Genomic DNA, 25,706 nt, shown 5'->3' with positions numbered 1-25,706 from the left:
ACCTCTGAACTTTTTCCTAGCTTCGTCTTGTGCTTGACAAGGTCATAGTCTATATACACGCGTGCTAGGTTATACGCGTGCTAGTGGTTGTACAAGAATGTAAAAACTCTTGTATATATAAATAAAATAAAATAAAATATAATAAAATTCTGGAAGAAGAACCTCTCTGCCGACCACGTGACAGACGGCCACTTGCCACTGCCATTCAGTAATTTGACACCTCAATATTATTTCGACAAACTCTCAGGTAGAAACACCCTCACAAAGGCAACCCTCAAATTCATATAATATAAATAAGGAAATAATGGGATTTCAGTGACACAAAATCACTTTATATATGCATACAAAATATGAAATAATAATAGCCTTTAGAATCAGGTGAGAATGTTGCCGGTCTGACCAGTGATAAACATCGTCAGTGTTGACCTGGAGAGCGAGGAGGGAGGTGTTGCTGCGCTCTAGTGCTGGATTATTACCTCGCTACCCTCTCATAACCTCAGATTAATCATTAATAATCTTACTCACCTGTTCCTTATACAAGGTAAACAATTAGACGAATGTTAATGCCTCGGAATCAATGTTTTCTGTATATAGTTTTCCACTAAAAACTCCTAACCTGGGAGCGGACATAGGGTAGTCTACACCACCGTGGGTGACAGTGGCCTACACCACCGTGGGTGACAGTGGTCTACACCACCGTGGGTGACAGTGGTCTACACCGTGGGTGACAGTGGCCTACACCACCGTGGGTGACAGTGGCCTACACCACCGTGGGTGACAGTGGCCTACACCACCGTGGGTGACAGTGGCCTACACCACCGTGGGTGACAGTGGCCTACACCACCGTGGGTGACAGTGGCCTACACCACCGTGGGTGACAGTGGCCTACACCACCGTGGGTGACAGTGGTCTACACCACCGTGGGTGACAGTGGTCTACACCACCGTGGGTGACAGTGGCCTACACCACCGTGGGTGACAGTGGCCTACACCACCGTGGGTGACAGTGGCCTACACCACCGTGGGTGACAGTGGCCTACACCACCGTGGGTGACAGTGGCCTACACCACCGTGGGTGACAGTGGCCTACACCACCGTGGGTGACAGTGGCCTACACCACCGTGGGTGACAGTGGCCTACACCACCGTGGGTGACAGTGGCCTACACCACCGTGGGTGACAGTGGTCTACACCACCGTGGGTGACAGTGGCCTACACCACCGTGGGTGACAGTGGCCTACACCACCGTGGGTGACAGTGGCCTACACCACCGTGGGTGACAGTGGCCTACACCACCGTGGGTGACAGTGGCCTACACCACCGTGGGTGACAGTGGCCTACACCACCGTGGGTGACACCACCCATAGAGGTGTTGGTGAACAACACTCTATGGGTGTTGGTGGTGCTCTCAGCCTCCACTACTCACTACCCACCATACTGGTCCACTTAACCAGAATGAGTTAAGAGGAAAGGTTATGGGGATTAAACCTCACGTTCCTGGAAGACAAGAGTATGGGAAGACATGATCACTGCCTACAAAATTCTCAGAGGAATTGACAGGGGTGGACAAAGACAAACTATTTAGTGTGGGATGGAACATTAACAATGGGGCACAGATGGAAACTTGGTACCCAAATGAGCCACAGAGACATTAGAAAGAAATTTTTCAGTGTCAGTGTGTTCACCACTGTATGTGGCTCTCCCTGGCTCACTCCACCATATATGACTTTCCCCGGTTCACACCATCATAGGCTGCTCCCCATGGCCCACACCTATGTACGTGACTTCCCCATGGCCCACATCTATGTACGTGACTTCCCCATGGCCCACACCTATGTACGTGACTTCCCCATGGCCCACACCTATGTACGTGACTTCCCCAGGGCCCACACCTATGTACGTGACTTCCCCAAGCCCACACACACGCTCACACTTTAGGAGACCTCTTGCACTGATCGGTAGAGCGATGGTCATGTTTCTTGCTGAGTGGCGTTCGAATCCCCGATGGGGGATATTTTCCTAGCTGGCAGTAATGTGCTTTTTTTTAGCGACCTCTGGGGTCCTCAGTATCTTCATGTCGAGCCCCATAATTACCACTGTACGCCACTCTCCCCGGCCCACACCACCATATGTGGCTTTCCCTGGCCAACACCACACCACATTGTACTTAGGTATATTTAAATGATGGATATTTAGTATGACTTCATTATAAAATAAGTGAGGATGGTGAACATTCATGACCGTATTTCAGATGAGTGTGGTGCTGGTGCTTGGGTCGGGAGGCCGGGAACATGCAATGGTTGCTGCTCTTGCTGCCTCTCCTGCAGTGTCATCAGTCCTCGTTGCTCCGGGTAATGCTGGCACTCACTCCATTCCCCGAGTCACCAACATTCCCCTTGACATCACGAATCATCAAGTAAGAAGCTCATTGCATTTATAGGCCTATTTTTTATTTATTATGCACAACATAAGTATCCTTTAGTGGAGGTGAGAGGATTACGTTATTTGTTTTGTTTTCTTATAGTGTTCATTCAAAATAAGCAATAGCATGTTTATATAAAAATGTTTATATAGAATGTTTTCTTATAGTTTTCATTCAAAATATGCTAATCATATTTACTGTTACTTTTCCCAAGCTTCAATAATTTAATTGCCAACTGTCACACTAATGTTGACGTCAAAATTATAACCTAAATATACTGTACTTCATTTTTTTTATGCTGTCAACCTTAAATATTCTTTGCATCCAGTACAGTATTGTAAATTGACCTAAAATTTCTGTAAACCCACAAGTTAATTTTAAGATTTGGCCAGAATGCTGTGCATAACTATTGTGGTTTTGTGTAAAGTTATGGACATACTTCTGTAAAAATGACTAAATTCTATAAAATATGCAATACTGTATAGGTTATACTGTATATATTTTTCAATAAGTTCAGTATGTACAGTATATAAATGTTACCGAAGTACAGTAGTAATAATTTTTTTTTATAGTATGGCCATTTTAGTGACTACTGTTATGAGATATGATCACAGTGCAACTTGGGTATTTTCCAGGCAGTTGTTGATGTATGTCGTGAACACAAAGTGAGCGTGGTGGTCGTAGGGCCTGAGGACCCGCTGGCAGCTGGTCTGAACAACACACTCACTGCTGCTGCAATAAAGGTTGGAAAACTCTCCAATTCCAACTTATAACTTTAGTCTTAGTTTTATTTGGATTGCAATAGTTAAGTTAATCAAATCTTGATTAAAAGTGAACGAGACAAACTTTATACAGTATAGGCTAGACTATCAGGGTTATCCAAGTTTTGGCATTTACAGCATAGGTGGGTAGGTAGTTCCATGGGTTTATAACCCTGTGGGTGGGAAAGCATCTCCTGTTCTCAGTCCTACATTTCAATCTGCATTTGTATTGTGAAATATGCTTGTTGTAAAGAATCAGGGAATTCTTTCTTCAGCTGGATATGATTTTAGTACCTACTATAGGGATAGGACTGAATTGGTTTGGTACGCTTCTCGTCGTCTAATGCCTCTGTCCACCTATCTGTAAATAGGTACCTAGGAGTTAGTCAACTATTGTGAGGGTTGCATCCTTGGAAGGGTCAATAGTACAAAAGTAGTACAAAAGATAATTGTTGTGTACTTTTATAGGTATTTGGACCAAGTAGAGAAGCAGCACAGATTGAGTCCAGCAAAGCATGGGCTAAGGACTTCATGGTTCGTCATGGAGTGCCAACAGCCAGCTACTCTACATTCACCAATCCTCAACAAGCTAAAGACTTTATAAAAGAGTAAGAATTATCAACTTGTACATTAAAAATGTTAGTTATGGTTCTGTGGTATTTGAAATGTACTTTAAGAAGACTTAATACATTACTGTATTAACATGTATTGGTAATAATTTTCATAATTCCCATAGCGGGTCATGGCCAGGTTACGTGGTAAAGGCCTCGGGACTGGCAGCTGGGAAAGGTGTCGTTGTTGCTGGTTCTACTGCAGCTGCATTGGAAGCTGTAGATACTGTTAGTAAAAGCTTCGGCACTGCAGGAGACACAATAATTGTAGAGGAGTTGCTACTTGGAGAAGAAGTTTCTGTAAGTATCAATAAATGATCCTAGATGATCTGGTCTCACCCATGGTAGTATATTTATATGATTAATGTCAAACAGGATAGTTATGTCAATTGTTCCTCTTGCATTATTATAAAGTTGAATATGCTTTTAACTGCCCTATCTTTGTTGTCAGTGTTTTGTGGTCATGTTAGTTCCTAGATAGGAAAATTCAGTCTTTTAGTGAGTTTAAATACTATCAGGACATATCAACTAAGTATATATGTATTTGTCATTGTTGTATTTTAATTATTACTGTATTATTTTCTCATTTCTCGCTATTGTGGGGTGGGATAGCATCATCAGCCCTGAGAAAAAGGTGATTGTACTATATAAGAAAAAGTAAGTCTTTTTACATGTCTTACAATATAGCATCACATAAAAAAACTTCACTAGCAACTCCTCCACAGCAGCACCTCTATGCTTCTTAAGACTAGGTGTACTGTGCTCAATATGGGTCATATACAAAAAACCCTACATGCTTCCTCTTCACAAACTGCTGCCATCTAATCTTGATTCCCACCACATCCAGTGCACTGTTCACATACAATTCCTGCTTTATCACATTCACTCACCATGTCTGCCCATCTTCTTCTCTTACCCTCACTAATTAAAAATCATAAATTTATTAAATTTGATCAAATCATTTTGTACATTCCTCAATCCTACAATTTAGTAACTTACACTCTTCTTTGCATTGCTTTTTCATTTACAGTACAGGGAGTCCTCGTTACACAAATGCCCACTATACGAACTCATCCATCGAAATAACCTCCCAAGTCCCCGTTTGTGTGTCAATCCACTATAAAATCAATCAAAATGTTCACATGACCCACTAGTGTCATGCTAAGATCCACACTGCTCCAGTCAGCAGTACTGTGACCATTCTCATAAAGAGCTAATCCTCTTAGAAAATAAAATTCTAATAGAGCAACGTAATTTCATATGTAGGTGTTTGAGCAATTAGTGTTGGCAATGGACCAGTGTGGTGTTGTTTTCCTTGAAACTTGCCATCCCTTTGATTCTTATGTTTATTCTTTCACCTATTCCCCTGCCATTGCTGTTGTATGGCAGGCAGGCAGGCAGGCAGGCAGGCAGGCAGGCATTCTCAGTCAAACTCGTTAGGCATGGAGTCTGAGTCAGGCAGTCAGTCTTAGTCTCTGTAATTATTCCACCTGTAAGAGGATGCCCAGGAAGTGGTTAAGGGAGGTGGGGATTGTAGGGTTTTGGGGAAGGGGATATGAAGGTGATTGGGGTGGAGATGAGAGGATGTCATTAGTGGGGGATTGGGAGGATGTGTGTGTATTTAGGTTAGTGATGGAGGGAAAGCAGGAAGGGTGTATGGGAAGAGACAGGGAGGGTGTTTGTGTGGTGGAGGGGAGACATGGGCACCTAGGAGGGTGTGTAGGGAAGAGACCAAGACACTGCTGGGTACTCCATCTAGTTTATATATAATATATGTAATCCTCAGGCACACACTTCAGCTTCTTCACTGATGTACCTGTTCCTAATTTCTTCACCAGTTAACTTTCTCCCATATTTCCATTACCTTCTCCACCAATCTTCTTGCAGCATCACCTTTTAAAGAGCATCATGTATTTTTCTTGTAGCACCCTGTCTGCCTTTACAGTCAGGTGACCCTGCCTTGCATATTCTCCAGTGTTTACTACCCAACACAACCTCTTATTTTTATCAAATAGTACAAGTATTTTAGTTTTCTTGGTCCTCTTATTCACTTTGTATCCACACATTCCTCATTTTCTGTGGGGAGCCCCATTGGCTCCCTGAAGCTATCCAAACTGATATGAGCTATATTAGTTTGGTGTCATCAGTCACAGGAGCCCTTATGCTTACCAAGGACCAGTGCCTCTCTGAAGGGGCCAGGTTCTAGCTTGTGGTCCCCGGTAGACATAAGGTCTCCTGTGACTGATGACCCCAAACTAATATCGAACACATGAGTTCGGATAGCTTCAGGGAGCCTCTGGGGCTTTCCAAGAAAATGGCATTTTATTACATTACGTTCAACGCTATTTTTTTTTTTTTTTTATCAACTGTTCTTGCTGCTGCTTAATCGTGTCATACAGTGTTCCACATTCTTTTACTGTACCAGTTTGTTCAACACTTGCTCAGCATTCTGAACAAATATTATTTTAAGCTAATTGTCTCATAATCATATAATTAATTTGAGTGCATTAGCCCCAGAAACATTACAAGAAAGTTGCTGGTGAATGAGGAATTATAGCTTTCTGCTTTTCTTATACACTCAAAAGGGCCATTTGATTATACAAATTAGGGCAGCTATAATGTACAGTACATGTTGACTGTACTAAATACTATGAGCAATAAATGAGGTTTCATCATGTGTATATTATCCTGTAAAGAATATTATTGCCATTTTAAGAGGTCTGATTCATCTGAAACTTGGAAAAAATGTTTTAGTACAGTAAATTATTGTACAAAATTTTACTAAAAATTCTTTTAGTAAACTTTTCACAGCAATGCTTGGGTTTCAGGTGTTGTGCTTCACTGATGGAGATACTATAGCTGTGATGCCTCCAGCTCAGGACCACAAGCGGCTTGAAGAGGGTGATCAGGGACCAAACACCGGGGGAATGGGAGCTTACTGCCCTTGCCCACATCTCTCACAACTAGAACGTGAAACAATTAAGGAAAGTGTGCTTCAGAAAACTATTGATGGATTGAGGAAGGAAGGAACTCCCTTCGTGGGTAAGTTTGCACTTATTCCCTATAGATTATTATTCTGAGTATTATAAGAGCAGTTTCTTGAGGTGTTTTACATTATATGATCAATTGTTTTAAAATTGGACAAGTTTAGTCAGAAAAGGCATGGCAAAATACTAGTTTGGAAACATGGTTTTAAATATGAGACATGTCTTCCCAGGTTCATATTGTATGTCCAACCACTTGAGCTGGACAGTAGAGCGACGGTCTCGCTTCATGCAGGTCGGTGTTCAATCTCCGACCATCCAAGTGGTTAGGCACCATTCCTTTCCCCCCGTCCCATCCCAAATCCTTATCCTGATCCCTTCAAAGTGCTATATAGTCATAATGGCTTGGTGCTTTTCCCTTGACAATTCCCTTCCCCTTCCCTTCATACTGTATGTAAGGCTGCTTGATTGTTTCAAACGTAGGTTAGGAAATATTTGAGTGTGTGGGGTTGGTTTATAAATTAGAGCTGCCTCACATGGGCCTATATTCCTTGTGCAGTTTACTCTATGCTTATGATCTTTTGTTATCCTAGTCCACCACTTATTTTACTTGAACGTCTGCTAAATCGATGAACAGCATGTTCATGGTATTATTAATTTCATCAAATAATGTGGTTGGGATAGACATGTTAGCAGGTATCAACACAATAAGGTATGATAGAGCCCAGTAGGCTCAGGAATCTGTACACCAGTTGATTGACAGTTGAGAGGCGGGACCAAAGAGCCAAAGCTCAACCCCCGCAAGCACAATTAGGTGAGTACAATTAGGTGAGTACAACCCTCTGATATACTCAACAATGAAAGTTTACAGTAACCTATGGTTTATGTTCATTTACAGTAACCTATGGTTTATGTTCATTTACAGTTACCTATGGTTTATGTTCATTTACAGTTACCTATGGTTTATGTTCATTTACAGTTACCTATGGTTTATGTTCATTTACAGTTACCTATGGTTTATGTTCATTTCAGGTGTATTATATGCAGGTCTCATGATGACGTCCTCAGGACCAAAAGTGCTTGAATTTAATTGTCGCTTTGGTGACCCCGAGACCCAAGTTCTCCTACCCCTTTTGCAGTCAGACTTGTATGACATTATCTTGGTGAGAAGTGCTGTCATTTCATAGTGTGTGTTGTAGGAAGAAGTTATATTTTGGAGAGGTTCCACAAGCTCAGACTTTGTATTTGTAGCACAAACTAATTTTAGGTTTGCTCCCTTTTTCTGAAAGTTAGTTTATAACTTTCTGCTCTACAATACAGGGATGTGTTGAAGGACGACTGGCAGAGGTTCCTGTTAAGTTTGACGAGACGAAGAGTTGTGTGGCTGTGTGCTTGGTCAGTGGCGGCTATCCAGGAACCTACCCGAAAGGCAAACTGATAACAGGTGGAAAATTCTGTATTTATTTTTGATGCAGTATATTGTATATACCATTTTTGCATGTTTTCCATTAATACTTCCCTCATGAAATTTATTTAGAGCAAGCACACTTTTAAACATAGTTGTAAGATATATTGAATAGCAATTTTTAAAATTCAGGATTTGAAAAACAATAATTGCCCATGTGTAGCTTGTGAGGTATGCAGTATATAAAGGTGTGGATATTTTGGCATATAAAGTATATAAAATAAACTATACATATTGTGGAGTATACAGTATATAAAACAAATTGTAGATATTGGGAGGAGGATGATGTGAGAAATTGAATTTACTTTTGCTTGCTCAATAATAAAGACCGAACAGAACCCTCTTCCTCACTTGGTCACTTAGTTACTTCCAATATATGTGCATTACTTTAACTTAGAAATACAGAACAAAGGAAAATTATAACGAAACACATCAACACGAGAGTAAACACTCAGTGGCCGGCACAATATTTTGAATTTGCATGACTTAAACAAGCCAACAGTGGCGTGCATTATATTTAATAAAAGGGCACAGGGGAATGGGACGTAATACAACAGGGAATAATTTCATTCACCAGATTGACTACTGTACTCCAGTCACACTGAGAAAACAGGGTAAATACCCCCCACACAGTGAGGATGGGTTCCTCCCAGTGCACCCAACATGTGCCCTCAGCGGGTGAAGTCTAGCTCCTCTGTGTTCTCGTGGGGTGTAGAACACTACCCTCATAAAAATGTGTGGAAAAAACTTACTCACACAGAGGTGCACATGTTTTCTAATAAACAATTTAACATAGAAACACTGATAAACGAAACATAAAATTTAGCAAAAATAAAATAAACTTATATTGTAACCAAGATTAAACATTTAGGTTAATAAAACTAAATCTTGGACTTTATATACCAGTCACTTCAATATTGGGTTTTGTTGTGATGATTAATTTAACATGGCATGGCATTGTGGATTATGTGTACATCACTGTCAGGTTAAACTGCAATGATATAGCCAGTGACCATATGGGGGTCTTCATAGACAGCCTCATCATTGGCTACAGAGATCTTGAGCTTATTAGGGTTCCTGTACTCAATGATGGTTCACCAGTATTGTATACCATTATTTTTGTAACCTGTTTTTAATAAATATCTAGCACTAAGGAGACAAATACTCTGTGTGAGTGTTCCATTGTCCTCCACAGGACTGCCTGAAGCATTGAAGGAGTCCGGGGTGCGGGTGTACCATGCTGGCACGAAGCTGGAAGGAAACACACTTGTCACGTCGGGTGGTCGTGTCTTGGCTGTTACTGTTACAGATCCCAGTCTTGTAGCAGCTGCCTCCAAGGCTACAATGATAGCAAGCAAAGTTTCATTTGAAGGAGCATTCTTCAGAAAGGATATCGCTGCCAAAGCTATTGCTAGGTAAAACTGATTACTCCTATATTGCAGGACAATTTTTACATTTAATTTTTACTTTTCACATTCTATGCACCTATATTTTTGTTCAGCGTTGCATTCAAGAGATTGTGTGTTGAAGAGAGAGAGAGACAGAAGTACAGTGTAATTACATAATTTTAGGTATGCAATACTGTTTTAAAGTCATAGGTTATTATACGTAGAGCAATGAATTTATAAAAATTATACTATACTAATGAATACTGTAGTATGGTATATTTGACCATTTCTTGGCTTCTTTCACATGGTGTCCCCTAAGCTACTTGAGGCTGAGCAGTAGATCCAATAAATGACAAAGTACAATGATCTGGTACACAGATATGAACATTTTTACAATGACTTGTTCTCAGTTCATTAAAATGCAGAATTATAATTTTAATATTGTACTTAATACAATACTTATTTCACTTTATTAATGGGAATACAGTATTATTTTTCTGTCCGAGAGGATGAAGCAAAATGACAAATTGTTTTAGTTCATTAGAAAATGCTGGAATATAAGGTTGCAGTACTGTACTGTACTGGTTTATAACGTGGAATAACGTGGCTAAAGTATGTTGACCAGACCACACACTAGAAGGCGAAGGGACGACGACGTTTCGGTCTGTCCTGGACCATTCTCAAGTCGATTTGAGAATGGTCCAGGACGGACGAAACGTCGTCGTCCCTTCACCTTCTAGTGTGTGGTCTGGTCAACATACTTTAGCCACGTTATTGTGACTCATCGCCTGTACAAGAGTTAATAAATGTTTAGCTAATATTATAATTAGTTCTGGCCCAAATGTGACAATTGTGGGTAATGTGCAGGAATGAAGCAGCCTGATGGTTCTCCCTGTAGCTGCTGCTTGTCATCTATTGTAGATGTCTAAAGCTCCACAAAAGGTGGATTGTGTTATGAAGTAATTAATATTTATGAGTTTATTTGTGCTTATAATGCTTGGAACTTTCATCTAGGCTATGGTAGGAAGAACTTTGATCTTCAGGTTTTTCTATGCTTTGATTCAATTTATTATACCTTTCAAACTGAGCCATTACTAAGGGACATCAATCCGAAAGTATGCCATAGACCATCAGAGCATTCATGAAACTGTTCAGTATTTTAAGACTACTGGGCATCTTGATGCAAAGGTAATGTTGATAACATTGAAATATACTGTAATTTAAATGCAAAAACTTTAAATGTTAGTAAAAGCAAAAATTGGACAGATTGGGTTAGGAAGGAAATCACTAATAAAAGCTGCTAGAAGTGAAAAAAAGTTTAAATGTAAAATATAATTGCAATCTTCTTGAAAGTTTAAATTAGATAGCAATATATATGATGCAGTGTCACGGGACCATAACATGTAAATCTAAAATTGTAAGAGATGGGTGGACCTGAAGTGTGTGTGTAGGGAGCAGAGATTGAGTGTGAGCAGCACACACGAGGATATGGTAAAGGAAAAGACTAAGTGGCAGTGATTTGTAAGGAGGATAGTGAATGCATTGTTTGTATTGTATATGACAACTGCTACAAACATTGTACACTTAGTCTTATGTTGTAGTGGGATGCTGATGTGGATAATTTGCTGGAGTTTGATGCTTTTTCTCACTGAGTATGTAATATGTATGATTGCTGAATTTTTTATTTTTTCTGTATGTGGTGATTCTTCCCTTATCCCATTAAAGTTGTAATTGAGATAATGATTGTTAAATTGACTTTCTGTATAATATTTCAGATGTTCTTTTCTTTGTGGTACCCTGAGTATTCCTTATGCAGGTTAACTACAGGGCCAGGTGGACTAACGTACCGGGACTGTGGTGTGGACATTGTTGCAGGAGATGCTGTAGTGTCTGCCATTAAAGATATGGCAGCTGCCACTTATCGTCCGGGTGTGATGGGTAGCCTGGGAGCATTTGGGGGCTTGTTTGACCTCCAGGCAGCAGGTTACAGTGATCCCATATTAATATCTGGTACTGATGGTGTCGGAACAAAGCTGAAGGTATGACGGTTTGCTTCGTGAACCTTAGTTGTTTCTCTCGCTGCCTTTCCCTCTAATTTTGCCATTGTCAATTTTGCCACAAGCAATGAAACTTAGTGGTTCACTATGGTGAACAAAACATGCAGATACTGTACTCATATATAACGTGTGTATAGCATGTAAAAAAGCAAAACTATTTGTTTGTTTTATGAACATAAGAATTGAATCACTAATGTGCACATCATACTTTTGAGTATAGCGATGGTTCACACATTTTATTATACAGTACTGTATAAATATATCACACTACACACCATTGAACAATATTACTGTGCTGCAAAAATACAGAAAAAAAAAAGACATTGAAATAATTAGGTACAGTAATAATATCTTTGTGGCAACTCTCGCTTGACATCGCGGGTGGAGGAGACCAGCGCGGGACACTCACTGTGTCAACGTCTCAATTTTGCGAAACTTCTTACCAAGTGGCGTTTTTGTTATGCCTACCTTTCTGGGTGCCTAACCCCGGTCGATGGCAGACATGGAATGCTCCCAAACACTTGGGGGTTTCTATACAATTCTTTGTCAACAGAACCTAAACATCTACCTTAACCTAATTTAGGCCCAAATATATATCAAGTTTTAATATAACATAGCCTAAGGATGTGTTTCAGTACTAAATGAATTTGTTATCCATTCATGTTTGGATAAACAGTATCTTGAGCTCTGTCTCAACATGTAGGGTAACATCTTTTCTCAACAATTCAGTGATCAATAAACAATTCAAGGTTTTTGTTTATTTAACATTTTCAAGATATTCTTTGTGTTGGATGCATATGACACTGCTGTTTAAGATTAAGATTGTCTATGCATAATATTACTTTCCTAAATTCTCTCACTTATCACTCTGGATCAGAAAGCTCCTTAGTTCCTTGCATTGACTTCTTCATATTATTTAACTCCCCAAAGATATTTGCCAGATTTGCAAAAAGACTTTTATCTTAAAACTAATCTGTATTGCTGCATCTATTATCAGTGAGGAAGATAACTAATTTTGTTTCTTAGTTCAAATACACTTTGCAGAACTTTAGCGTGAGAGCCAGTGTAATATAATAAAGCAGTTTCTTTGCTCCCTCATCTTCACCTAACTTTGCAGAGAGCCTCCCTTTCAGTAGACTGTTAAGTTGACAATTCTGACAGTGTTTTCAAAACTTCCGAGTACTTCATTCATACAGTATTAACAAAATCCAGTACAGGGGTACCTCGGTTTAAGAGTTTAATTCGTTCCTGGAGACAGCTCATATTCTGAAAACTCATATTCCGAAGCTAATTTCCCCATAAGAAATAATGGGAAATGAATTAATCCGTTCCTGACTACCCCAAAAACCCCACATCAAACTAAATTTTTATACCTAATTCATCTAAATAAACCTACAAAACTATGTTCAAGTTATTACATACCTTGCTGTTTAATGCTGTAGGCGTATGGAAGATGGTGAGGAGAGGGGAGGAGGAGAGGAGTTACTGTTTGGAAGGGGAATCCCCTTCCATTATCACATCAGACAGTGAGGACTTCACTGGTATGCACGGTCTGGCACATTTTGCCTGCACACCACTAGGACTTGCTTGTCTTACTAAGAATTTGTCTAAAGACACTTGTTTTTCCCTACATTTTAACACTTGTTTGTAGTAAGACATCACATTATCATTTAAAAGGTCAATGCAACGGCATGCTACAGCTTTATCTGGGCGAGTTTTTTCAACAAAACTTTGCAGTTCTTCCCATACTTCACACATTTTCTTAATCAAGAAGGGACATCCTCTACTCACAGCTATTTTCTTAGGTTGAACATTACCAATGGCTTTCTTGAGACCCATGGTGAGATATATAATGACAACTTTTATGCTCAAATGGCCAAAAAAAATGACAAAAAACTGTAAATCCTTGTGAAGAATTCAGGTGGAATAGTCACTGGGCACGAGACACTGGTAAACTGAGGCACGATCGCTGTGCCACCACGCGCTAAACGGCCCTGTACACGTATCAACAAACTCGTGTTCCGAGGTAACCCTCGCCTTCCGAGGCACATTTTCCGAGCAAATCCTGCTCGTATTCCGAAAAACTCGTATTCAGGGACACTCGTATTCCGAGGTACCACTGTACCTACTTATGAACCATACAGTGCATCCATTCAGCTTGAAAGGTCTTCTTTCTCAGGGGGCAGTGTCTAAAGTCTTGAAATTTGTTTCACCACCAAACGTGCTTTATAACTGCATAGTCACAGTTGTCTCATTTCATTATTTGCTAATATAGGGCTTTTCAAATTAGTACTGAATTCAATAAAACTAGATTTATGTAAAATATAAAATTTAGTATATTTAGCCAAATAAAAAACTAAAGTACTGGATTAAAATATAGTTGTAGACATTAGTCATCTCCCACAAAACTGACAATAAATAAAATGTTGACTGGTCTGGTTAAACAGTTGTTTGCATCTTGGCACACTCACATGGCACCGAGTGTGCCGTGCGAGTGTGCCTGGAACATTTGTTCTTGTACTTTTGTACATATGTGCAGTATGTGATGGGTTTCCCCCTATATGCAGTACATTTATTTTATTCTGAGACTGATGAATACCTACTAACTAATTTTATTCTGCTTCACCAGGTGGCACAGGCAGTAGGTATACATGACACAATAGGGCAGGACCTGGTGGCCATGTGTGTCAATGATGTCTTGGTGCATGGTGCTGAACCTTTATTCTTTTTGGATTACTTTGCAACGGGACATCTGGAGGTTGGCGTGGCAGCCGATGTTGTCAAGGGTGTTGCAGATGGCTGCTCCATTGCTGGATGTGCTCTGATTGGTTAGTAAAACTGCCTTGACAACATTTTTTTCAATTTTGCAGAAATTATACTGTTTTTCTGAGGGGAGCCCCCTTGGCTCCCTGGAGTTATCGGATTCATTAGTCTGGGGCTTCAGTCATATGGAGTTCTATGCCTACCGGGAACCACGAGCCAGAACTTGGCTCCCTCAAAGAGGCAAACGAAGCAATGGTCTATGAAAACTCCTCTCTTTGAGAGTATATTCATGTCTGCCATCAACCGGGGTTAGGGTATCTAGAAACGTAGTCACCCTAAAACAGACCCCAACTGGTAGAAAAGTGCAACCCATGACCAAAAAGAGCCCAAGAGCCCAAGTTTTCATAGGCCATTGCTTCCTTTGCCTCTTTGAGGGAGCCAGGTTCTGGCTCGTGGTTCCCGGTAGGCATAGAACCCCATATGACTGAAGCCCCAGGCTAATGTATCTAATATCATTCTGATAGCCTCTAGGGGAAACTCTAGGGCTCGCCAAGAAAATGGGGTTTCGTTACATTCAATGCTGGTTTTATTATAAATGTTTTATTAAAACAGTGTGTTTATCTAATATAGCATAATAGATCAGTTTTCTAGACTGATATAGATAATTTTTTCTTTTTGTATAAGACTTAAAATGTCCATATATCCTAACAACAATGTGTACCAGACTGGCCTTTCAAACTGTGTTGTAAAGAGCAGGATGGCAGGATGGAACCCACCATCTTGGGTCACCCCACATGCATGTCTTGCTCCAAAGATTTTTTTTAGATACCTGTATCACATTGTGATTTTGTTGTGTAACATGTTATTGTTCATTTAACAGGCATTTCCTCGTAGTTATTGAAGTTTTAGCTGTTGCAGCATAGTACAGTAATCATATATTTTTTTTGTTTTTTGTAGGAGGCGAGACTGCTGAAATGCCTGGCTTGTACTCATCTGGGGAGTATGACTTGGCTGGGTTTACAGTTGGGGCTGTTGAAAGAACAAAATTATTACCCCGAAAAAGTGAAATTGAGGCCGGAGATGTTCTGCTTGGTCTAGCATCATCTGGCCTTCACAGTAATGGTTTTAGTTTAGTGAGGAGAATTGTTGAAGGAAAGAACCTAAAGTACACAGATCCTGCTCCATTTTCTCCCGGTAAAACTCTAGGTAAGTTTTCTTTCTCACATAATTGCTTTATAGCCATTTTAACTGGAAAATAGGAAATACAGTTCATCTATATACTGAGTAAACATCTCAGGAATTTAAATAGGCAAGACCTTTTGTTTTGTAAGTGACTTAAATAAAAAATTTCACAATTGTATTAAATCTCAATCTATTTTCAAAATATGATTTTTATATGCTGTACTGAGTAATTTGCATTTAACTTTTTTTTTCTGTATACACCTGTTATTTGATATACAGTACTGTATATGTATGTGTATTTCAATCTTTTAACTTTAATTTGCTATAGTGTATTTCACAATGTATGCATCAAAGTTCTGTTAAATATTTGCCTGAAATTATAATGGGGCAACTACAATTCAGTGATATTTAGTGTTATATATACAGGTTATATATAATAAATTGTAAAGTCTTTAATGAAGTGAATTACAGTACTGCATACAGTACTATATACTGTCATTAATATTTTGATATGAACAAAACCAAGTATCTCTTCTAAAATCAATTCAGGAAATTAAATATGAATCCTTCTGAACCTACTCTTTATTTTAGGTTCTGAACTTTTGACACCAACAAAAATCTACTCAAAAGTAGTATTGGCTTCCCTGAAGAGTGGTTTGGTGAAGGCTGCCGCCCACATCACTGGAGGTGGCCTAACAGAGAATCTTCCACGCATCCTCCCGGACAACCTTGTAGCTGCTCTTCAAGCTACCAAGTGGCACGTTCATCCTATCTTCTCCTGGCTTGCTGCTCATGGTAGGCTTGCTTGCATTGTTTACATTTAGAGTACAGTACATATATATAATATATACTTGTACAAATATTTTGCTTTTGTTATTCTGTGTATTCACAGCTATGTACCAGAATTTGTTTGTGATGGTGGTGATTAGATATGGTGAATAACCACCTTTTTGGGCTAAGCATTTGGCACCTTCTTTTGTCATGTTTATACCTAAAATATTATATTTAATATTTCTGAATATAGAGTTCTTAATAAATGACTTTTTTTTTAAAGGAAGCATGATTACTGTATAAATAATTAAATTACTATATAGCCTTTTTCATTATTGATAACAAATTAAACTTCAGTAACCGTATACAAAGTACAGTACAGTAATATTATATGTAGAAAAAATAAGTATGCATACTTTGAAAATCAATACTATGTAGCTTTCTTTATAATTTCCTTATCTCACTGTATGCACATGGGGTTCTACAACTCGCTTACCTCGGAACTATAATTACTTGACAAAAATTGGTTCTTAGATCATTAACAAACTCAAACCCTAAACAGCACCCTTATTTAAATCCTTCATAATAATTGCCCTTTCTGTGGAGAGAGAGCCCCTTCGACTTCCCGGAACTTACCGGGCTGATATGCATATATTAGACTGTGGCAACAGTCCTTCAAATGGAATTCTAATGCCTACTGGGGACCATGAGCCAGAAGCTGCTCCCCCTCAGAGAGGCACGAGGAGCAATGGCTTATAGAAACCCCCCTGTGTGGTTGGAAGCATTCTATGTCTGCCATCAACCAGGTTAGACACCCAGAAAGGTACGCGTCCCAAAACGGACCCCAACTGGTGAAACAATGCTACCAAAAGCTGAACTGCTAAGCAGAACTCAATCTGAAAACAAGCAAACATGCATATTTGATAACACCACTAATACTTGTTGCTTTAGGCCAGTGTGAACAAATCATTTGGTATTGAAGAGGAATGCCCAATTTGGTTACCCATACTTCAGTGCTTTGTCTACTGCATACATAGTAATGCAGGGAGGTGTTCCTTATGTTAAAATTTGTTTGTATTGATCTCTTGGTTTGATTGGTTATACAGTACATGGTACGTGTTTTTTGTATAATATGGTAGTACTGTATTTAACTTTATTAAGAAAACCTTATTCAGAAATACAGAATTATTGTAATATAGAATATACTGGTTCTGAACAGTATTTAGTAGGCAGACTAAAAATATGTATCTTCTTTCAGTAATTCGCTAACTGTAGTATAGTTCATGAAATTTTTACATTGGAACTGAAACAGGTGTGAGCAGCAGTGAAATGGCTCGAACCTTTAATTGTGGAGTGGGACTGGTGCTGGTGGTGGCGGCGGGAGATGTGGCACAGGTTAAGCAGTTAATTCCTGACAACGAGGTCCTGGTCATTGGATCACTTCAGCCACGGACAGAAGGTCAGAATCTTATAATGTTCTAGCAATGTGGTGCAATACATATCCACCTTTGCAGCCATTGACATAAGTGTATTAATCTTACTGATACAGTTGAGGAGACTGGTCATTCATCCTTCACATCTAGTTCCTTCTAGATTTTGAATGGTTTTGCAGGGTGTTCACAAGTTATAATTGAAGGACTGGACAATGTGCTGAGAGTTGGTGCTGCCTCCATGATGACCTTGTGCCCCTCACTTGTGACCCCAAGCAAGAGAGTTGCAGTCCTTATCTCAGGCTCAGGAACTAATCTTCAGGTTGGCTTTCTCTGAATTATGGTCCAAGTTTGACATTTTTAAATATTCTTACTCCAGAAAGGTAAATATATATTTCGTTATTGGGCATTGGTGGCTTCCTGAAGATATTTTGCCAAGAGTGCTCCTAGCTACTAGGTCACATCACGCGTGGGAGTTCTGTTGGGCCTACTGGGGACAACAGTCAGAACCTGGCCATCTCCACCAACAGAGGTGCAGAAAGCCGGTGACATTCTGCCACCTCACCAGGGAAGGCATCCAAAAAGTCAGAGAAGCATTATAGACAAATACAACGTTCATAGGAACCAAAGCCTTGAAAACTAATCTTCAGGGTAGTAAGTCCACGGGGACTTAGCAGTCCCGTGGCATAGTGGTAAGATGCTCGCCTGGCGTTTTGTGAGCACTTTGTCCTTGGTTCGTATCCTGGCCGGGGAGGTTTTACTGGGCGCAAATCCTTAACTGTAGCCTCTGTTTAACCCAGCAGTAAAACTCTGAAGCTAAATCTTTGTTAGTTTCATAGTAGATCCAGCTTTGCTTGTGTGTGTGTGTGGGTTTGTCTCGTTCTAGGTTAGGTTGGGCCCCCAGCCAATTAGTGTCTTGACCAGGGTCCCGGTTCTCCGGGCTCCCTTGACTCGGGGTCCTGGTGATCTTGGGGACATTCCTGTTGGTTTTGCCCCAAGTTTGGCCTTGGCTGGGCCTTATTTTGAACTCTCATTTGGTGTCACTTCCGTCCTCCACTGGCCTTACTTCATCTACAGTTTTGCCATCGACAAGTGTTGGATCAGCCTAGTTGGTCGTGCGGGGGCCTGAACTTTGTGTGCACGTTTCGTGCTAGGTGATTTACGGCTCCAAGTGTTGTATTGGTTACTCTAGTTCCACCGTTTCACTGCTGCTGAGACTGTTGTGCTCGGGCCCTGCCTGCCCTGCATTTGATGTTGCTTCACCAGCTTCTTCTTTGGGCTTTCTCGGGGTTTGGTCCTGTGGTGCCATTCCCCACCAACCCAGGTGCATCATCTCTGGGTTGGGATTTAGAAACCATTGCTCACCGTGTCTTCCAAGGTTGGTGGTCAGGCCTGTTCTTTGGGCACACAGTATGGTGTGAGAGTTTGCAGTCATGTTGGCAGGCTTTGAGGAGGATTCAGTTTCCTTTGGGCTCCATTCCAATTCCTCCCCAGTTGTTCATTACCCAATCCGAGGAGGGTCACTGCAGTTCCCCATTTGGTGCTAGACGTTATGTGTGGCCTCTGGATTCTTGGTGTTTGGTTCTCCATGCGGTTCATAACTGAGGAGTGCCCGACATTCTTGGAGCCAGGTTTTCTATTTTTCGCCATATTTCCACGAAGTGAACCGTCGATGGCACGTCCTTCTATTTGCTTTGCAGGATGTAAAGGCACCCCAGAGTGCACCTTTTTGTGTTTGCATGGAACAGACATCTTTCTTCCTATGTGACTCAGGCGATTGCAAGGCTCTCATGGTGGATGCCTTTCGACTGGGCTGGTCAAGATGGGGGTGAATTCACCTCATTCGCCTGTTCAGTTGTTTCTCGGAGTTCTTTCCAAACTGGAGTCGTTCTCAGGAAGAGGGGTAATCCTTCTGGCTCTTTGGTTTCTAGCTTTTCTTACCTGATGTCCAAACCCAGGTGTTTTCCATGGCTCTGCCTCTTTCAGCAGATCGGTCTGGCAATATACCAGTACCTCGCTGGTTGGAACTTCTTGGCTCTTCGCATCTGAACTTTTTGATGTGTATCTATCATTTGTTTGGCAAGCAGGTGGCTGGGTTATTGATGTCCCACCTGCTTCTATCTTAGAGCTGACAGTGTGAAGTTGCTTAGCACTCATTTTGCCCCCTTGCTCTCCCTCTGTCATCTTCGGTCTCTGTTCAGGTTGTGTTTTCCTTTTCATCGTGGTTTCTTGACAGGCAACTCATGCCTAATACTTTTGCATTTTATTGTTCAGCATTGGCAGAGCCACTGTTGCTGATGTTCAGTATTGATACCTCTTCAACACCCTTCCACAAGCTGTTTCAAGCATTTTTTCTCCAACTTGCTCATGTTCCTACTGACCCATCCTGGTTACTCAACTGTGTCCTTGCCTTTCTCTCCTCTCCCCCATTTGTAGCTTTCCCTTCGGTCTGGGATACCTTTCTGAAGGTGGTGTTTCTGCTTCTCAGGGTTATAGGGTTGGGCAGCTTCATGCTCTTCTCCAGAGGGATAAATTTTGTTCTTTTGTTCCTGGTGGGCATTATATTCATGTGTAGCCATGAAGAATGAGTCGTCAGGCTTCCAGAGGGGTCTTTTGGTTTTAAGGCTTGGTTGGTTTGGCTAGGGGTGCATCATATGCTGTGCCTAGTGGTGGCTCTTCACCTCGACCTTTGTGCCACTGATTCTGCCTCGATGGAGACACTGTGGGTTGATTGTTCTTCCTTGATTCCCTCTTCCATGGCTCATATTTCTCAGATCATCCACAGTATAAGTCCAGATAGCCTGAGGTCTACCCTTGTGCCAATGATGTTCTTAAATGTGTTGAAAAAAAGTCTGTTAGAAAAGCAAAGTTTCTGTCGTCTGAATAGGTAACTGTGTCATGACCCTCGTCCTTGGCTAAGAGGAGACCTTAATAATCCTAACAGGTTTTTTGTTCTTGATAATGCTATGCCATGTACTATACACAACTTGATTTAGAGATGCACATAGATGAGGGAAGACTATTTATAGACAATAATTCACTTGCAAGGAACTTAATTTTTGTGGAATTTTCGTTGGAAATTAGTAGTATAAAAATTAAGTGCTCGAGTTACACAGCAATATTGCATAAAACGCTATAGGTGAAAGTATAAATCTATATAAAATATGTAATTCCAGGCACTGTTGGACCACACACAATCAGGGTTGAGTGCAGCAAAAATTGTGCTGGTGATTAGCAATGTTCCTGATGTCAAAGGCCTTCAACGAGCAAAGGACGCTGGTGTTGCTACAAAGGTGCAGTGTGGTGGTGATAAATTTGTATACCAATGAAGTGTCAAAATGTGAAATTAATAAAACCAAATTTGCTTCCTTAGTATTTTGATACAAGAAAAGGGCAGCCCATTCTTTGCATACAAGTCAAAATTATTGGAAAGTTTACTGACAAATGCATGTAAGGCTGTTTTCTCAATTTGTCTAATTCAGATGCTCATTTATCTGCATCCATTTTCTCCTGTAGTATATTATGTTTCTTCACATCTTCATTAGGACTTTTGTGTACTTGAATTGTGCTAATGAACAATACAAGTAAAATGTCACTTAGGACTTGTTAAAGTATTGTATTACAGTATTTGAATATCATATTTTGTCTAAGAAGTTGCTTCTATTTGTTGTTTAGAATATTGTACGTATGATTTAATGTTAGATCACTCAAGAGACTACTAGTGCTTTTATATTTTATAGTCATTATTAATACTAAAAATGTTTTGGATTGTAAATTGCTAATATTCTGTGATTTTGGTTAATTTTACAAATTTTTCCAGGTAATCTCCCACAAAAACTACAGGAATCGGCAGGAGTTTGATGCAGCTCTGACAGTGGCATTGAGGGAGGTAAATACTGAGCTCATCTGCCTAGCAGGATTCATGAGAATTTTGACTGGAGATTTTGTGAGGACATGGCAGGGTCGGCTTCTGAACATTCACCCCTCTCTCTTGCCATCATTCAAGGGCATGCATGCACAGAGGCAAGCACTTGAGGCAGGAGTGACACTGACTGGCTGCACTGTGCATTTTGTTGCTGTGAGTATCTTTGAAACTAAATTATCTCTAATTATATAACAGAAATGAGGCATAGTCGGTACTCATTTCCAAGGCAAATCTCAGCTGCTACCATAACTAAAGCCTATGATTCACCCAGAACTCCTATTACCCACCAGACTCTCAGAACTTTCATCCTCGTTATAAAGGGGTATTTGGAAGCAGTCCCGTCAAATATTTGGGAAAAGGAGGCGGATTCAATGCAAACCAACACCATGCACATAAGCTTATTGTAATATAAAAGAGAATCATGATCCTCAAACACTCCCCCAGTTAAGCATTATAAGTAACAAGACTATCAATTATACAGCACTACCAGCAGTTTGCAGTTATCAAAGTTACACCAACTGCCAGCACCACAACTGTGTTAAGGAAACCAGCAACACATCTCATTAAATTATTTATATACAAGAAGGTACATGGGTTTATAAGAGTACGTAGCATTGATGATTTTACATTCTTGTAAAGCCACTAGCACCCATAGTGTTTTGGGCAAGTCTTTAAACTAACAGATAAATTTAAGTAGGTAATTTATAGTATAATTGAAAAATGTTACCAGGTACATTGTAAGAAAATTTGAAGAAAATTAGTAGGTATATTACACTGAAATTTGAGGATTATTAACAGGTACATTGTAGCATAATTTGAGGATTATTTCTAGGTACATTGTAGTAATTTGCATTCAACATAACCATTATATAAGATGATGGCAGTGATTACAACCTTGAAGTTGTATGGCTTAGGCACATATTTTGGGGGAGTGGGACGCACAAGATACAGTGCAGGTTTGAAGCACTAAGTAGGAAACTATGAGGATGAAATTAGGTACTTTTTGGTTTTGCTTTTGAATAAGGCATAGGTTGTATTACTGTTAGGGTACAGCATCCGCATTGCATGCTAGGTTTAGGTTGCTGCCATGCGCTAGTTTGGTTTCCCACCTGAATTTTAATAGATGCTGCTTTCCACTTTGTTACTAGCTATGTTTCCCATGACACACTAAGGTGTGTGCTTTGGTCGAATTCAGACTGTGCTCGGGCTGCATGCTGTAAGAGTGAAACCTGGAAGAGAGATGAATGCCAGAATACACCAGTCTTTTATTCTGTTTTGGAGTGTGGCCGCCGTGGCCCATAGGGCCATCCATACAGCTCAACATGAGAGTTGGAGATCCTGCATGTCCACCATTACTGTTGACACTCCTCTCCCTTGTATCTGGAAGAAAATCCATAATATTGTGGGGTACATGTGTTCCAAATATGTTGCCTATCCTTTATCTCCGTGGTTCTCTTGTGGTGGATCCAGTGTTGGTCGCAAATGAACTGGGTTTGCACTTTTCACTTTTGTATGTTAGATGCTTGGCATAGGACCTGGAAATACCTTTATCAGTTAGCTGCACTGAAGAATGTTATTGTAATGTAAAAAATTAAACTAATGATTCCTCTTCGAGTAGCAGAAAACACTGTGCGTTCTGAGACTGCCACAATACAATAAAAAAATGTTTCTACTGTATGTGTAATTTATCTCTGAAGTGATATTGGAACTTTTATATATTTTCTGGAAACAAATTGTCTGCCTGGTACACTTAAAGCATCACACAGCATTTGTGAAAAGGAATATTCACATTTACTACAGTATATCATTAATTTTCACTTTTGTGTAATGCAGTTCTGATACCCATGCAGGAAGAAGTTGATGATGGAGCCATTGTGACACAGGAGGCTGTGCCAGTTTTACCTGGTGACACTGAGGACATCTTAGTGGAGCGCATCAAAATGGCTGAGCACAAAGCTTTCCCAAGGTTAGTTATACATTTTTTTTTTATACAAGAGTTGTTACATTCTTGTACAGCCACTAGCATGCATAGCATTTCGGGCAGGTCCTTAATCCTAATATTCCCCAGGATATGACCCGCCAAATTGTTTAACAACCAGGTGCCTTGGTTGAATTCCTATATATATTTATATTAGTGTGGAGTAGCCATGTATTTCTGACAGGATGGTGATGTAATGTTATTTACCTTTTTACTTGTGTTCTTTTGCTTTGACCGCTCAATCTTATATTTAATACTCTAGTTAAATAAGGTGACAATCAGTTATGTTCATCTTCGTCACAAAACCATCTCGCATCCATGCCTCAGATTGCCTTCAAATGTATAACAAAACTAAACTAAGTTTTTACTAGAGGTCACATTTTGTTTTAAGAAATGCTTCTATCAACTTCTAGCAGCAGTGATATGACTAATGTTTGTCGGAAGTGATAGGTGTAAAAAGCCAGAAGAGTTTTGTGGTACATGGAGATAATGTTTCTTTTATGTTGACAGAGCAATGGAGATGGTAGCCCGCGGCCAAGTTTTCTTAGGAGATGATGGTCATTGCTCTAGATTATAGCAGTCCTCCATTGTCTTGCCAGGAGATGTCGAAGATATTCTCAAACATTCTCAATTTTCAGTGATAAAATTTTATAAACAATTGTTAGTTTGCATTTGACAAATACTGTAATAGAAAAATGCTCAGTTTAACAGGGAAGCAATTTCTATGCTGTAATTAAGTACACCAGAATTTCATATGACTTGTGGTATAAAAGTTGTACTAATATATTATTAAGAAATTATAGATTGACTTCGGTGTAAAATATACATTCCAAAAGTATGATCAATTCTACTACCACACCATATTTTCTAGGGTGTTACAGCACTAAAGACTTTTATCAAATGTCTTAAAAGATACTTTGGCTTGCCTATATTTTTATATTACCTTAAAATAAGAATTAATTTCTTCCATTATCCATAATTTGTATTTGCTGCTGTACTTAGCAAAGTTTAAAAAAAAATTAAAAAATAACGTTTATATTTTATACCCAAATTGTGTTCAAAGCTTCAGGCAGTTCATAAACATTATTCCTGCTTCCTTATAATGGCTTGGTAATAGTATTTTAACAGCAACATGTATGAGCAACTGGTTTAAGCTATAAAATTTGACTTAAAGGCCAGCTGAAAAGCAAGGTTATGATTAAAAATTTAATGTGGAAGTGCTTCATAATATCTCAATTCATTCTTTACAATTAAAGTTATCTAAAGAAAGCACCAACCAAGGGAGACTATGTAGCACCATCTGTGCCACTGGATATTTAAAAGGCACTAAATAACACAGAAGATGCCAATACGAGAACAAGAGCACATACGGGAAGCAATATCAAAGGTATTGTATCAGATTCACCAATGATTTTATCTTTGTAATGTGTCTGTGGCTCATTTGGGTACCCAGTTTCTAGCTGTGTCCCCTTGGGCGAGTGCCACCCATACTCAATAATTTGTCTTTGTTCACCCTGTCAAATTCTGAGGATTTTGTACATGGTGATCATGCCTCTACGAATGCTTCTGCCTTCCAGCGATGTGAGGTGTAGCCTTTCTTTGTATCTCATATATTCTAGTTCTGGAACTAGTCTAGTGGCATGCCTTTGAACCTTCTCCAGCTTTGTCTTGTCCTTGATAAAGTATGGACTCCATGTTGGAACCGCATACGTCAGGATTGGTCTTACATATGTGGTATACAAGGATCTAAATGATTCCTTATGCAAGTTTATAAAGAAACTTCTGATATTAGCCAGTCTTGCATATGTCACTGACAATATTCTTTTAATGTGGGCTTCAGGAAAGGTTTGGGGGATATCAACTCCTAGATCTTTCGCCACATCGGTTTTTTGGAAAACTTTATCGCCCCTTCAGTACCCTATGTCTGGCTTCCTGTTCCCTCCACCTAATTCCGTTACTTTATATTTACTT

At 39.9% G+C, this 25,706-nt stretch overlaps 1 protein-coding gene across 1 annotated transcript; it reads left to right on the top strand.

The window, feature by feature from the left end:
• Nucleotides 1-402: 402 nt before the first annotated feature.
• Nucleotides 403-24,780, top strand: Gart (trifunctional purine biosynthetic protein adenosine-3 Gart). The gene is made up of 19 exons (XM_045767856.2): nucleotides 403-541; nucleotides 2,250-2,414; nucleotides 3,056-3,163; nucleotides 3,650-3,789; nucleotides 3,918-4,092; nucleotides 6,621-6,834; nucleotides 7,809-7,939; nucleotides 8,097-8,220; nucleotides 9,437-9,656; nucleotides 11,446-11,668; nucleotides 14,316-14,514; nucleotides 15,407-15,655; nucleotides 16,223-16,426; nucleotides 17,715-17,861; nucleotides 18,015-18,154; nucleotides 21,009-21,125; nucleotides 21,653-21,910; nucleotides 23,608-23,723; nucleotides 24,246-24,780. Exons 2-19 carry the CDS (start codon nucleotides 2,250-2,252, stop codon nucleotides 24,310-24,312), a joined length of 2,997 nt encoding a protein of 998 aa, XP_045623812.2. The 5' UTR covers nucleotides 403-541; the 3' UTR covers nucleotides 24,313-24,780.
• Nucleotides 24,781-25,706: the final 926 nt, after the last annotated feature.

The sequence above is a fragment of the Procambarus clarkii genome, chromosome 91 (assembly GCF_040958095.1).
Source record: "Procambarus clarkii isolate CNS0578487 chromosome 91, FALCON_Pclarkii_2.0, whole genome shotgun sequence".
Lineage (NCBI taxonomy): Eukaryota > Metazoa > Arthropoda > Malacostraca > Decapoda > Cambaridae > Procambarus > Procambarus clarkii.
Note: the sequence above shows the minus strand (reverse complement) of the source record. Positions and strands in the feature narration are given on the sequence as shown.

Bases quoted from the DNA above. Each gene is read 5' to 3' on its own strand.
- Gart (XM_045767856.2), top strand. From the start codon at position 2,250: ATGAGTGTGGTGCTGGTGCTTGGGTCGGGAGGCCGGGAACATGCAATG. The intron at 8,221-9,436 runs GTGGAAAATTCT...TGTCCTCCACAG, and splicing joins GAAAGGCAAACTGATAACAG to GACTGCCTGAAGCATTGAAG. The intron at 11,669-14,315 runs GTATGACGGTTT...CTGCTTCACCAG, and splicing joins GTGTCGGAACAAAGCTGAAG to GTGGCACAGGCAGTAGGTAT.